The 15,669-nt window shown below is 41.2% G+C and overlaps 1 protein-coding gene across 4 annotated transcripts in view; it reads right to left on the bottom strand.

Annotated features, from left to right (window-relative positions):
* Positions 1-723: 723 nt before the first annotated feature.
* PHLPP2 (PH domain and leucine rich repeat protein phosphatase 2) overlaps positions 724-15,669 on the bottom strand; it is a 59,424-nt gene continuing 44,478 nt past the window's right edge. For all 4 annotated transcript variants that reach the window (XM_061138886.1, XM_061138885.1, XM_061138887.1 and 1 more), the window contains 7 exons: positions 15,252-15,452; positions 12,495-12,657; positions 12,182-12,312; positions 10,953-11,063; positions 9,623-9,817; positions 8,013-8,244; positions 724-5,676 (listed from right to left, as the gene is read on the bottom strand). In XM_061138886.1, coding sequence (XP_060994869.1) covers positions 4,522-5,676; positions 8,013-8,244; positions 9,623-9,817; positions 10,953-11,063; positions 12,182-12,312; positions 12,495-12,657; positions 15,252-15,452 — 2,188 coding nt within the window. In that variant the 3' untranslated portion in view covers positions 724-4,521. The remainder of the gene's footprint in view (positions 5,677-8,012; positions 8,245-9,622; positions 9,818-10,952; positions 11,064-12,181; positions 12,313-12,494; positions 12,658-15,251; positions 15,453-15,669) is intronic.

Genomic DNA, 15,669 nt, shown 5'->3' with positions numbered 1-15,669 from the left:
GAAATATTTCTTGGCATCATCTCATTTTAACTCACAGCTGATGAGACTCATTTCCATTTAACAATCAAGGAAAAAAACTATGCCTTGGGGACATGAACTTGCCTAAAGTTAAATCTTTTTAAGTAGCAGAGGCAAAACTCAGACCCTGTGGATCACACACCGAAACATGTTCCGAGTGACTCGTGCTCTTGTGGTGGTTGATGTACCAGGGAAATTATGTCACATGAAGTAGTTATGCCACCCTGGAATAGGTGTAGGTGTGTGTCATGGAACCAAGGTATGAAAGCAAATGGCGGCATTGGGCCTGGCACATTGGAGGTGTGCTCAGTTCCGCTAAATGAGGAGGAAACTTGCAAAATTATTTCAACTGGGCCTTTATTTGGAGTGAAAGGTAGCTAATCTTGTTTGGACATCCAGAAATTATGGAAGACAACCAATAGGGAGAGGAAAGGGGAACAATTTAGAGGCTTACCTAGATCAGAGGTATTGTGAGCCAAGACCCACTGCCTTAAAGTCTAACACCAAAGCCATTAGGGCAGACATGATGGCCAGATTATCCATTTAGTTCCTCTGTATCCTTGGTAGCTCTGTGGTTTAAGAGGTGCTGTAGATTATTCACAAGTTGAGGTCCCTTTCATCAGCTAATAACCTGCATGGAAATAAGGACCATGCTTCTTGTCTTTGGGATTTATTTAAACATATAAACCAAGTCAGAATATAATATTTCTTAATGTAAAAAATCTTTATTGCTATTTCAGCTTAAAAGGTGATCAAAAATATTTATTCTTGCCTTAACTCATAGCTTCATATTTGTCATGGAATGTGATTTCACTTATCTTCCCCTAAAGCAAGAAAAAGCAGAAAAATCCTAAAGGTGCTTTTGGTTAAGAAACTAATTCTACATACAAGTTAGAGAAAATTACAGTTTCATGCTAAAATAAAGTACTTATAAAATAACAGGTATTCCATTTTAAAACAAAGCCATGAAAAAGATATTCCATTTTATTTTATTTATTATTATTGTTATCGTTATTTTTATTTTATTTTTATACAAACAATAGATTTGCTGCAACATGCTCTGGCTCATATTATTGAATTAAAAAATTTAACACATTTCAAAAATATCAAAAATACACTATAATGAGTCTTAGGACTACAATACGACAATGATTGCACAAAACCATAAGATATGAACTCACTGTCTGGATGACCTCCACTGGCAACAGTGAGAGAAAACCCTATAGCATCTGGGAGAAGTGCATGAAATTTAGAATACAAGGAGCTTATGTGTGATTGAATCATCACCAAATGAGGGAAACAGAGCAGGATTTACTGTAGCTGCTTTTCTCAGTGTAGGAAGTGCTTACCCAACTATGGGGCAAAAGTCACTAACTGGAGAGAAAGATTAACTTGCCTCCATGAATGGGGGAGTCTGAGAGGCCCCGCCCAGAGGGAAGTAAAAAAGTGACACAAGACAGTTCTAGAGTGATGCTGCAGACATCACTGAATGGCTTGGAGACTATTTAATAATTGGTATGTTTATCGACAACCGCCAAGTGCTCCCTTGTGGAGGTCTCTTCATTAGTGATTATTGAGTAGACAGAGGAGGGGAGCCTGTGGCTTCCAAGTACCTGCTTTTGCTGAGAGCTGACGTGGAAAGAATGGCATCATCTGATATTCAGCAGATCAGCCAAACCTAACTGGCTCCATCTCCTAGAAAATAGCACTCACTACAAACAATTAAAATAGCACCCAATGATTACCAAGCTGCTCGTGTTGGCTCTTCTATACATCAGGAAAATGAATTCATCAACTTATTGCACATACACTCTACAGTAGTATAAGAAAGCCCTCACTTGAATGAGGAGTAATAATTCAATGACTCTATGGTATCACGGTAGCTTTATGACATACTAGCATTCAAATTTTCAAATACATTTCCAATCCATCTGGATAAGAATAAAAATACCATGGCTGCCAAGACTTGTATAGTTTTCTTTCTTCCATGGGACTCCTGGACTGCTCCCATAAGCAGGAGTAACATTCTTTCAGAAACTCTCTTAAACAACTCCATTAAATGGGAGGTACACACAGTGACCTGAGAATCGTGCAGAGGCTGGGACCTCTGGGCTAGAGATCAATGGGCCTCTGCCCACCTGGGGAACGCGTCCTCTGGGTAAAGTCCTAGGAAGCAGATTACATTCACCTGGAGACAGATTACTGGCTTTTACCACCTGACAACCTAATCAGCTCACACAGGAAGTGTAAATGACTTCATAGGTCAAGAGGGTTCTGTGTATTTTTGGTGATGGGCTATGGCCTTTTCATCCTCTGTTTTAACAAACAGTAATTATAGAGGGAAATGAATCAAACGAAGTTACAAGAAAAAGAGCAAATCAGTTTTGGTACAGCCTATATTTTCATACAACCTAATGTTTCCTGAACATAAACCTGGGACATAAACATAAAAGAACACTGGGAATTTGAAGGTTCTTCTGATTAAAAAGTAAATACATTTACTTTTAGTTAAGCAGTTTCATAACTGGGCTTTGTAGTGGTTCCAATTAGCGTAGGGTGGGAAACAGACAAGAAACAGTTCACAGATAAAGGACAATTTTAAAAAGACTATTAAAGTGGTTTCGTCCCAAAATAATTTTCATCACTATCATCTTGGGTTTTCCCTTCATTTTTCCTTCATTCCCCCCCCCCCCCCATTTTCCCATAAAAAAATAAGGCGGCAACACACTATTGTTCCCATCTTTCTTACAGCACCTGAACTTTGTATGAACCATATTATGATCCCCACTTCAAATCAAGACCTGAGTTCTAAAACTTTTCAGTAGCTAACAAGTAGTTTGACACAGAAAAAAGTGTTCCTGACAATTTGGGGACTCAAATTCATATCTTAGAGAGGCTGAACACCAGACACTCATTGGTATGGAATCTTCCAAGAGTGTGTACCCCACTGACACATACATATGGGTACAGGCCTCTGAGAAGATGAGGATACCTAACTATCTGTGGAGAGGTCATCTGGTTTCCTACTACTGCTTCAGCAAAATAAAACCCCCAACATATGTATGTATAGATCAACCCTATCTTTAACATTTCATGTCTCATGAAACAGATTAAAAATGATTCTACTCTATTTTCTTTTTAATTGTCAAAGTATTCTAAAAATTCAAAGCACATTCCCCACTGGGTAAAATTAAGCAATGTCAAAACTTTGTAGGAAAAGGCAATGGAACAGAAATACAGAAGGAACTGCATTTTGCTAGGCTTTCATGGGATGTGCAAAAAAAAAAAAATCAGTAAACCAGGTTTTCTGTAAGCTTAGGATTTTCTCAATCAAGTTTTTCAGAAATTGAGCCCAGTACTGTGAAGCCATGTGAGGTGGATAAGCATTTTCAGAAGACTCTGTTAACCATTAAAAGTTGAAACTTCAGCTCACTCCTAACATTTTAGAAAACCATCTCTAGGCTCGAGAATGAGAGAAGGAACTTGTCTAACTGGAAGCTCCATCCATCCATCTGTTCTCATTCAGCCTCAGTCTGTTCAGAGTCGTCTGCTGTAACTCAAGTTTACTTGGATGTGAGCAGCAGCAGCAGCCTTGGCCCTGCGTACTAGGAGGCTGACTGCCATCTCCACCTCATGTTACGGAAAGACGCCAATCCCCAAATGCTTCTCTTGTGATCTTCTGGGAGATTCCTAGCAGTTATTCTCTTTTTGTGACTTGGGGGAAGTAGTCTTGTTCCTCACCCCTTCCCCATCTTCATCCCCCAAAGAAGAACTACTCCCCTGTTTCTCAGGAACTTTCACAGTCTGACATCCAACAGTCCATTTCCCAGGGCCCTTCCTCATACCCTCACAGCTGGCCCCAACTCCCGATGATCATCCTGCCTATGGACAAAGGATCTGGGCTGCCTCTAAGAAGATTGGCTCGAGTGCAGATTTGAAAATAAAAAGTTCACAGTCAGTGGAAAGTGCTCTCATTACATCACAAACATAAGTTATCTGTTTGGTTCTACATTTCCAATAAACATCATTTCAATAGGCTGTATTCTCGTAGAGAAGAAGGAAAAGCCATGTGACGAGTCACATCACATCCCATCAGGTTGAGATAGAAGGTGATTTCTCTGTCGCAGAGATCCATCAGCAGCAATCAGTAAAAGGAACCAATCTTCCTCCACAGAAATAGTCCCTTTCCTGCCCAGGCAGGCAAATTCTCATAATTATCCTAGGAGAGAAAGGGTTAATGGCAGGTGGTAGGACTGATACAGAGTAATGCCTGCCTGCTCCCCAGGAACCCTGGGGATCCCGATGCAGGTTAAATGTGAAACTTAACACTGATGGTGTTGACTAGCTTATCCAGAGCAAGACCCTGACAGCTCTCACCATTTCCACCTCCGAGATCCAGCCTCCTCTCATCTGTGGTTTAGATACAGAGGCAGAACGCCCCTGGCAGGGTCCCCTACCCTACACCATGCAGCCTCGTGCGATGCCATGGCCCCTGGGGGAGGACTACAGCGCCGTGTCAAACTCCTCCGAGAGCTCGGTCCGATCCTCTTCACTGGGCTCAGGCTCGTGCCTGCTTTCCTGATGGTGTTTCATTTGTTCCTTCACTTCTTCTTCTAGGTCATGAGGTATGACAAACTGGTCCTCTGGCTCCAGCTGAGTGGGGGCAGCAAAATAGCCGGTCTTCTTCTTGGGTGCTTCGGTGGCCACCTCGATGAGGTTCAGGCTGTCTTCCAGGGGTACGATAGAGCCATTGGAGAGCTTCTTTCCATAGAGACAGGAAGTGGAGGGAGACTTCTGTAACTCCGTCCGGTCTTTGCTCACTGGCAGGAGGATGCCACTGTTCACACTGTTCTGTCTTCGGATCCCAAATAACGATCCTCTAGCACGGTCCTCGGGGCATGGGGCAGGAGAATTCTCTGGAAGGGTGGGTGAGTTCTCAAGATCCCTCCCCCGACAGCAGTGGATATCTACTTCTACTTCCACCTTGCTGCCGTTTGTTATGACCCCTTCTACCGGCTGGTCATCATCACTGTCCAGGCCATTGTCAGACTGGTTACTTGAGAAAGTCGCACAAGAGGGCTGGCGCTGGAACACCCCCGAGGTAGGTGCTGGGTGGAGACTGCAGCGCCTCTCTGGCCTCGGAAGTAAGCCAGCATCCAGGCCAACAGTGTTATGTTCATCAGAAGCGGTGGACCCCACCTCGCTGCTCACCTCTGAAGTGGACATCTCGCTACTGAACTCAGAGGCAATACCACTGCTAGAGGAAGGAGTGGTCGGCTTGGGCGGGTCCTTGATGATGGCGGTTGAAGCAAATCCCATAGGACCTGGCAGCGTGAGCCCATTCATTTCACAAGTACAGCCTTCCTCACCAATGTTCAAATAAACCACCATTGCCCCCACATTGTCCTGACAACCATAGCTCTGGGCTAATGTGCACAGCTTCTTGGCAGCTGCTAATGGGTCTTGCACATGGCGTACTGCGTTGACCGCTTCTGTATATGACAAGTGTTCCCACAATGCTTTGTTTCCCAGAATCAGCAGCTCATCCTGAATGGTGAGTGGAGTGGAAGATATGTGGGGCTTGGGGAGGATCCAAGGGTAGAGGTATGTACAGCCCAGCAGCCGGGTACAGCAAGTCACCCCATTCACTTTGTTGTCCTAGAGATAAGCAGAATGCAAAGTTTGAGAAACAAGCAACAGTGACACACAATTTTATGTCTTTCTAGATCACAACACTTAGGGCTCTACAATAGAATAGAATTGACATGTCATATGGTTTTCTCCTAGGGTATGTGTAATTTTAAGTGGATTTACAAAAAATAAATGTGTAGAATTCCAAAAGGACAGAATATCAAATAGGTATTATACCAAAAATAGTTGAGAGGCCTGAGTTAAAACCAATGAAAATCAAGTGGCTAAAAGGCACCTCCATCTCAAAAGATATTTGCTCTAACATTAAGTATAGGCCTCAGCATGTTCTTAAATAGAGAAACATCTGTTAGGAAAACAATAAGCAAAACTATCATTAATTCTCCATCACTAGTATTCTGGCAGGGGCCAAAACTCAGATGGGTCACTAAAAATGACTTCTCATTTAAAAGCAGAGTTGGGGGACTTTTCTGGTGGTTCAGTGGTTAAGACTCCACACTACCAATCCAGGGGGCCCAGATTCGATCCCTGGTCAGGCAATTGGATCCCATATGCTGCAACTAAGACCCAGGTCAGCCAAATAAATAAATAACAAAGGCAGAGTTGGGACTAAAAGTTGGGACTGAAGATATTAACTGGGTAAGAGAATCTTTATAGCTAAAGTACTGAATAATCCCTGAAGTTATTTGGCCTAGAAAAGGAAAGTCTGAAATCCATGGCATAATTTACTTACTCTTTAAGGGTCATATCAAGAATGATATAATTCTAAACCCAGAGGAAAAGGAATAACCCTGGTTGCAGGCTGGGCATGTTCATCTGCCAGATGCTTCATACTGATTTCTTAAGAAAAAAACAAACAAAACCACCAAAGCCCTCAATATATTAATTTCATAGCTACAGTCATTCTTTGGGTGAAAATTCTGGCACTCTTATTTATCAGAACTTGTCACAAACTCTCAAAATTTGTAATTTTATTTTCCTCATCTGTGAAATAAAAATAAAAGCACTTCTCTCATGGGGGTTATTGTGAAAGTTAAACAAAACAATGAAAATACAATGCTTAAGCAAGTAACAGGCAAACAACACATGTCTGTAATTATAAAAATGTTTCCTACTTGTTTATGACTCCCTAAGAAAAATCTAAACAGCATTAATTAAATTCTGTAATAGACTAATCAAATAAAAAGTTATCTTTTATCTTCATTTGTTCTGACTGAAAGACCCTCCTAAGATCATAGTTCCAGAATCTTCATAGCATCAACCACATTAGAAGGATAATTTTTGGTTTTGTGCTTCCTTGGATGGAATCTTTTAGACAGTACTTATTGTAAAATTCTGACAAGACAGCCCAGAAGTGGACCCACACATATAAGAGTCCACGGATCTCTGACAAAGGAGCTAAGGCAATTTGCTGCTGGGACAACTGGACATTTACATGTCCAAAAAAATAAAATCTGGACACGGAGCAACCTACACCTACTAAAAAAAAAAATTAATTCAAAATAAATCACAGATCTAAATGTAAAAGACAAAACTTATAGAAGACAACACAGAAGAAAATCTAGGTGACTTTGGGTTTGGCAATGAGTTTTTAAATACACCACCAAAAGCATGACCCATGAGGAAGAAAATTAGTAAGTGGGACTTCATTAAACTAAAAACTTCTGCTCTGCAAAAGACACTACTAAAAGAATGAAAAACAAGCCACAGACTGGGAAAATATTTGCAAAACATTTCTGATAAGGACTTGTATCCAAAATACACAAAGAACTCAACAGTCAAGACATAAACAATTAACTATGGGCAGAAGATCTGAACAAAATTCTGCTTTGCAGTAAACAGTGTTTACATGTAATTGCTAAAGTCTCTTTGAAAGCAAAAGTCCCATGCTAACTTCTGAAAAAGGAGAAAAGTTATGAAATACTAGAAACATTGATGCTTCTTTATTAAAAAAAAAAAAAAAACCAGAATATATTCAGCCATAAACAGGAAAACTACTGTGAAACTTTGCACTTCAGAACAGGGATGTCAAACCATACAACTTTTTCTTCTTGTGTTTCGGAATAAGAAACCAGATGAAAATTAACCAAGGGGGACATTTACATTTATTTTACATGCAAGGTATAAGTCTAAAGATCACAATTTAGGCTTTTTCATTTCTAATTAATTTGCTCTTTCTTTCTGCTAGTTATTAGCTGCTCATTAGATTTTCTTCTTTTACTATTATCTGGATTGAATACAATTTACAAGGCTTGATAGGAAGAAAATGGACTTTCATTGTTCTTTGTAGAATAGCATTCATTAGATTTGAGGAGTAGAAGTGACTGGTGGAGAGTAAGATTTACCTCTGTTATGATGGCTTTTTGGTCCTTCACCCTCTGAGCCTCCCCTGGGTCCTGTTCCAGGCTGAAGACTTTAGAGAGTGGCACTGGCTTCCCACCTCGACACAGGACTGCTTGGCATGTGCCAACATTAGCCACAGTCAAACTAAAGCTACTCGTTGGATCGGCAGTGTCAGGACGAATATAACAAAGGAGAGCCGAAGAGCCTAGTTTCTGGCCAGCCATTCCTAATTTCCTGTTTAGAAAGAAAAGAAAATGAAAACACGGCAGTTTTAGAAGACAGCAGCGGTCCTTCATATCCAAGGCTTCCTTGTTTATCTGTTGACCATGAACCCACCTCACCCTCATCCATCTTGATATGAGTGATGATGGTGAAGACAGCTTTGCCTTCTACTCTCAGCTAAGAAATTTTACCAAAAGGGTGGCGGCAGAGAAGACAATGAAGAGGCAGCTTTCTCTGCTGCTTCTGATTGATCATAATCTGCAATAACCTAACTCAGGGGCTTCCAACTGAAGCAAATCAGAATCACCTGAAGTGCTTGTTAAGTTTCTCATTCAGTGGGGAAGGGGTTGGCCCAGTAATCTACATTCTAACAAGTTTCTGGTGATGCTGAGGCTTCCGGTCCTAGAACGACACTGAACCACTTACTTGGGTTGTAAGTTCCGAGAAGGAAGGCCCATAGTTTTCCTTGTATTTCTCCCATGCACATGGCATCTACCCCCAACCTCCAGCACTTGGTACACAATGCTAAGCACAGAGCAGATGCTATTAGAAAGATCTGGTTTCAGATTCCAGCTCTCCCATTTATGGGCTATAGATCTTCAGCAAGTTAATGCTCCAAGAAATTTTTCCGATTAAAATACTCACCTCCTTGGCTTACTTAGAAGATTAAAGATACAGTACGGAAAATGCTTGGAACTGTGCCCAGCTCTTGGCAAGTGCTTCATAAAAAGAGTTTCCTTTCCCAAATGCTTTATTTTGTGAAGTCCCTAGGCTCAATTCTATTACTAAAAAATAGACTTCTTTCCCAACATCTTTGTGTTATAATGACAGGTGAAACCAGCTTGGGCTCCAGGCTGTTCTATCTGAAGCTTGATTATGCAAAGGGTCACTCTCTCAGTTGTACGAATGCTTTAAGCAGCCCATCTGCTGGGCAAGATGCTCTATTAGGTGCGAAGAGATTTTCAACAGTTTGCTTTATAGGGTGTTTGCCTTTAAGTGGCTTAGGCTTCAGCGAGGAGATTAGTTGGTAAATCCCCAATAATAAGTATTTTAAAAACAAGAATCTGACGAGTGCTTAACCTCTGTAGGTCACTGACCCTTAGGAGAATCTTATAGAGGCTTACCACCTTCCTTCCCCCAAATGTACATAACACATACACAACCTATTACACATGATGCCTGGGCTTTCCAGATTCTCAGCAGCCTTTGGTTTCAAGAGAAAAAACAGATGGCTCTTTAAAGAGCCACAGTCCCCATGTTCCATGCTGATGGACAGAACGGTCATGAGACAAAAAGCAAGATCTCACCGTGTTGCTGAACTTACAATTGAGACCCAGACCTTCTGGCTTAGGCAGGGCCAGGTTAGAAATTATTCAACCCACCTGCTTACCTGTGAGATACCAAGAAGGTGTTAGCCATGAAAACTGTGTCATTTGTTGACTGCTGCACCTCTTCCAAAAGCACATCCGCCATGGTACACTGGAGGAGGCGAGGGAGCTCCTCGTTCCGGTCACCATCAAACATGCCATACACAGCTCCCACCCCCTCTGCAAAGTTATCCACAGCTAGAGCAGATACACATAACCTTTCACAGAAACAGAAGAAAGAGAAAGTCAGTGGCAAAGCATTCTTCTCCAGGGAGCCTTCTTTAAAGAAGGAAGGGAATTCCCTAGCAGTCCTAGTGGTTAGGACTCACTTCCAACACAGGGAACACAGGTTTGACCCCTGGTCAGGGAACTAAGATCTTGTATGCCATGTGGTGCAGCCAAAAAATTAAAAAATAAAAAAGTAAGTGCTGATTGAGAGTGGAGAAGAATAGTGGTAAATCCCCATCTATACATGAAAAAAGTGTTATAGAAGGTAAGTAAGCAACATCTTAAAAGAGTTGATGTCATAAGAAATGGGGGAATTCAGCCACATTCAGGAGCAGTACGTATTAGCTTTGCAATGTTACAGAAGGCTAAAAAGATGTCTGTTCTCAGTAGTGATAAAGGCCTATTATCAACACCCTTCAGTCAAAGACTTCGCCAAAGTGCACACCACACTTGTAGCTCAACAAGTTGGGTTTATCATGTAACAACAAGAGAAAGCACACCATGGGACTCAGGAGTAGATTCGTGGGCACTGGAAAAAACCTAGTATAGGATTTGGGTTTGGCTGGATCACTTTGGGGAAAGTCTAACAAAGTGGGGGATCATACTAGATTGGGTGCTGTCAGAAATCAGGGCTATTCTGGGACTTCCCTATTGGTCCAATGGTTAAGAATCTGCCTTCTAAGGCAGGGCGTACAGGTTTGATCCCCAGTCAGGGACCTGCCTCACGGTGCAGCCAAAAATTTTAAAATATACATATTAATAAGAGAGAAAAAAATGTTTTAAAAAAATTTAAAAAAAAAAGAAAAGAAAGCAGGGCTATTTTATGGTTGATAATCTCAACAAATCTTAACTACAGGGAAAGAAGGTCAGCATGGGGACAAAGCTGTGACTGATAAAGAAAGGAGCAGTCACCCATCTTAGTCATGAGGTGGGATGTAAGTGTTCTGTGCACATTCATCTTGTCCTGTCTTACTGGATCACGGTCTCAGAGGAATCTTATCTGATGTTGGCATTCTGTGATTTGTTTATGTCAAACCAAGAGAACAACATGGCCTAGCTTTCAGCATTAGATCTGTTCCCAGATGTCAGGAGAATTTTCTCAGTCTTCACAGCCATGATACTCACTTGTTTCTCTGCCCTGCCATCTCAGCCAGTCCATGGCTCCAGAAGGTTGATGTAACTGTAGAATCAGTTGTTGGCAAAGGTTTTTGATCAATTTTCAGGGTGGTGATGTGGCTGTGGGAAGTGGAGGAAGGGAGGTTTAAACCTTACACGTGTCTCTATTTTACAAAAGCTATCCCAACAATAATTTGTTTTTACAAAATAATCTGTTGACATACTAAGACTCATTTCCAGAGAGACCTAAGAAAGTAGTATGCTGACCCACTGACCAAGAAGGAAGAGAAAGAAAGAAAAGAGGTAGGAGGAAGACATGGGCCAATTTTGTAATAACTGATGCCTTTCATTTCAATGAAAAACTAAGCACAACAAAGGTATTTAAGTTTCAACCAACTGTCTACTTAGTTGAAGTATTTTGATACAGTGAAGTCTTGGTACAATGAGTGATTCTGCACTGTCTTAGATGTAACACAATATAATCTGTGCCACCTAAATTACCTATGCCTGGTATATATCAGACCACTCAAGACAGCTATTCTCTTGCTCTCTGTACCTCCCCTGCTTGACCAACTCCTGCCTCATTCACACCCCACTCACCTGACTGACCTTCCCTCTTAATCAGAGAGACTAATCATAAACTCATACAAAACGCCCCACCCCACCCCCCGACCTCCCACCACTTCACCCAGCCCTAGCTAGTGACTTTTCTGATCTTTAGATGTGAACTATCTCTACTATGACAGTTTATCAAAGGCACAGTGAGGGGGCGTGCTCCTCTGCTGTTTCCCAAGTAACCGATGCCCTCCCCCTCCACAGTAGATACTACCATGTCTGCACACTGTCTGCCGCACATGGTGGACTGTTGCTCTAGGACCTTGGTTCAAACAAGCAAGAACGCCCTACTCTTTAAACCATGATGTCTCTGTTGCCGCCTCTGGGCTCTTTCTTCGGTCGTGAGGCTGGGCAAGTATAGCGTTTGCAGGCCTGTGGGATGCAGCCCCACACGTGCCCTGTAAAGGTACTGGGGTGTGACTGAGAAGCAGTCATGATGCTGAGCTTGACTGCTGGATAGAACACCCAACACAAACTGGATCAAAGAAGAGAACCGAGGGGCTTTATGATCTAAGTCATCCTACAGCTTTAATAAACTGAGGTCTGCACAGTCATTATGAAGAACCACACAAGGCTGGTGGGAGTAACAGCACACGTGGATTCAACTTCAGAAGTCTTCTTACCTAAATGTGTCCAGTGTCTTGTGTTCCAGAACCAGATTTGTATTTCCAGTCAGGTCCAGGTCTTGTAAAGTAGCAGGGAGAGCCTCTGGAATCAGGATTTCGGTCAAGTCATTGCAACTTAGGTCTACAAACTGAGAGGAAAAAGGAGAGATTAAGTTAATTCTTAACTCCCTAATGTTCAAACTCCTACTATATCCTCAAAGGGAATTTCATTTCTTCCCAAGAGTCAATTAAATATACTGTGATCCCAAGCTGCCACTTTATTAGGAGTCATACTCCAGCCATCACCCCAGGACACAGCACACAGAAGTACCTGGATCTGAGGCAACTGCAATATTTCTGGAAAAATACTGATGTGGTTGGAGTGGGCCACCAGAGTGTGCAGCCTTTTGCAGTTCGCAATGGTCGTGGGGATGGTTTTAAGCTTGTTACCACTTAGGTTCAATTCCTCCAACTGCTCCAATTTATTTAGTTTGCTGAAAAAGAAACAACAAAATACCATACTGTACTTAAACAAGCAGCTGCCAAGCAAGTTCTACAGCAGCCAGAGTATAGAGGGGACCAGCCTGTGGCCTGATAACTGGCCAGAATGAACAGCCACCAGGGTGAATGAATGTTCCCACCGAGCCTCAGCCTCATCTGCCTCCCTCTCAGTGCACTTTGAGGGCTGGAGTGTCCCATGGTTCTACTGCAGCTGCTGGATCTTTGGGGCAGGAACATCTTCCCAGGGTTAACTAGTCGACTAATTATGGTACTGCTTTGCCACTAACTAGTAGCAAAATTCTGGGTAAATAAGTGTCAGTGGACATCAATATCCTCAGCTATAAAATAAAAAGTTGTACTAAGTTATCACTAAGATTCCTTTCAGTTTTAAATTTCCACAGTTATTCATAACATAATCCAGCTTCCATAAACATTTATCGAGTGCTGAGCATAGATACAACCCCGTGCCATGGGCTGTGATACAGGCCATTCACACTATCCCACTGGAATAAGCCAAGCTTTCTATGCAGTAAGCAGAATAGCTTCAGAGGGCCTAACACCTTTATCTAGATTTTAAAAAACTGTAAAGAGAATAAACTGCTGTAACAGAAAGTTTGTTATTGCTGTTTACTTGCTAAGTCACGTCTGACTCTTTGTGACCGCATGGCCTGTAGTCTCCCAGGTTCCTTTCTCCATGGGATTTTGGAGGCAAGATTCACTACAGTGGGTATTCCTTCTCCAGGAGATCTTCCCGATCCAGGGATCGAACCCACGTCTCCTGCATTGCAGGTGGATTCTTCACCACTGGTCTACTAGGGAAGCCCACAACAGAAAGTTTAGAAAACAAGAAAAATAAATCCACAGAACCACCACCAATCTGAAAAAGTTATTTTCATTTTGCTGAATTTCCTGTCAAATTTTTCATATGCAGATTTTACATTAAATCTGCCCTTTTCATATATCACAGATAATTTCCATTGCTAGACTACTGATAAATACTTTGTAATAATTAAGTTCCGTGAATTAAAATTGTTTTCTTACTACAAAAGTAATACTAACTGAAAAATATTAAAAAAATAAAGCTGAACATTAAAAAAACAAAAACAAAAAAACTTTCAATCCCATGACCAGATTTAATCTCTGATGACAATTTGGTGGTAAGTATTCTAGTCCTTTTTAATGCATGAAACCCTATTTTTTTTTAATTAAAACATGATGCTTATTACATGTACTGTTTTATAACTTTTAAAAAAACTTAATCATATATATTTAAGGTGTTCCCATGTCCAAACCTCATGCTTTTCTCTTACACAGAGACACAGCATCTATATCTCAATCAGACTCTTACTGGGCACCCAGAACTGTGCTGGATTCTGAACACAGTCCAAAGGAAACAGAAGCCTTGGACTGTGCCCATGCAATTATAATGCTGTTCAGGAGATGACAGCAGACTTACAATTCAGGTTAGAACACACATTTTCCTTGAAATTCTGCTCTTGAATTCCATTTAGTTTTATTATCTGTATTCAGATTACTCTAGTCCAACAGTAAGTGTCATCAAATTAGGGGGACTTCGTAAGTTTCAAGAGTATTACATCTGGTATTTCCCAAGAGTTTCATAAACTCGTATAACTTATCAGTGGTGCGTCATTTTCACTTTATCTGAACATACCTGAGGTCAAATGAACTAATCTGCTAGGATTTCAAGAGATCTATCACATCTTGAAATTAAGACTCTGCATTCACTTTAAAAGCTATTGCTCAAGTTCTTACAAGGAAGCAATCAAGTTTATTGCACTTGTCTTCTGTAAGCTCCAAATATTTTATAAACAATCATAAAAAAATTACAATCTCTATGTTTTTCGTGTTTAACACATTTCTAAGAAAATTTGCAAAACAAAATAGAAAAAAAATAGTTTTCAAATTGTATCAAATATGATATGATTTTATGATATATATATAATTTCATTCATATTATATCAAATGTCATTTTTCTGTGTTTAGGTTTTGAAAACATGATTTTTAATAACTACCTTCATGGATTTTTCTGGCGTCAAATTTTCTAAAAAAAATTTTTAATCAAAGGTATCTTGGAAGATGCTTATTTCTCCACTGATGCTGTTTAAAACGTTGACCACACCAAATGTCTCTCTTATGTCTTATAAATGTAGCCTGGCTACATACTACTCATCTCTTCAGTGCAGTTACCTGCGCATATCTTTAACACCTGCATTTATTACACCGCACTGCAACTGCCAATATACTAATACTCATCTATTTCCCTAATTTAAATGCAAGTTCCCTGAGGACAGAGACTGCAACTTAATTATCACTGTCTCCCTAGTATGTACACAGGTCTTGACATACAGCAGACATTCAACCTATATACTAAGAATTAAACACATTTTAACCACAACCTCTGTGGTTAATGATACTTACAAAAGGGTACAGACCTTCTCATTCAAGTGCGGGATCGGTAAGTTGGTCAACATAAAGCAAGAGCACTCAGTAAAAGAGCTGTGATGTAGTCTGACAAATGTGGAATCACATTACATGTCTGAAACGATCAGAGTCTGCATCTGTTTACCTTGCAGGAAACGTCTGCAGCTGGTTGTTTGCAAGATGCAGGATGCGCAGGTGCGGATGCCCCACCAGGACGGGCACACACTGGTCCGTCAGGAGGTTGTTGGTCAGGTAGAGCAGCTGTAGCGCACTCAGACTCTCCTCCCCAGCACAGGCAGATGGCAGAGACTCCAGACTATTTGCGGATGCATTCAAGTATCTGAGACTGACAGACACATGAAAACCATCATTTCCTTTATGGCTATTTGCTGCCTTCTGATGGGGAAACCATCATGCCATCTTAGTGTGTAACAGTGCCTTTCCATGCTCCCAAACTGATGACAAAATGACTTCCTCCAGGGTGTTTCCTCTGCTTGACTCCATGCAGTTAAAGTTCCTTTCATGCAGCTCATGCCAGTTAAGTCCCCGGGCTTCTGCACTGG

This window comes from Dama dama, chromosome 4, assembly GCF_033118175.1.
Source record: "Dama dama isolate Ldn47 chromosome 4, ASM3311817v1, whole genome shotgun sequence".
NCBI lineage: Eukaryota > Metazoa > Chordata > Mammalia > Artiodactyla > Cervidae > Dama > Dama dama.
Note: the sequence above shows the minus strand (reverse complement) of the source record. Positions and strands in the feature narration are given on the sequence as shown.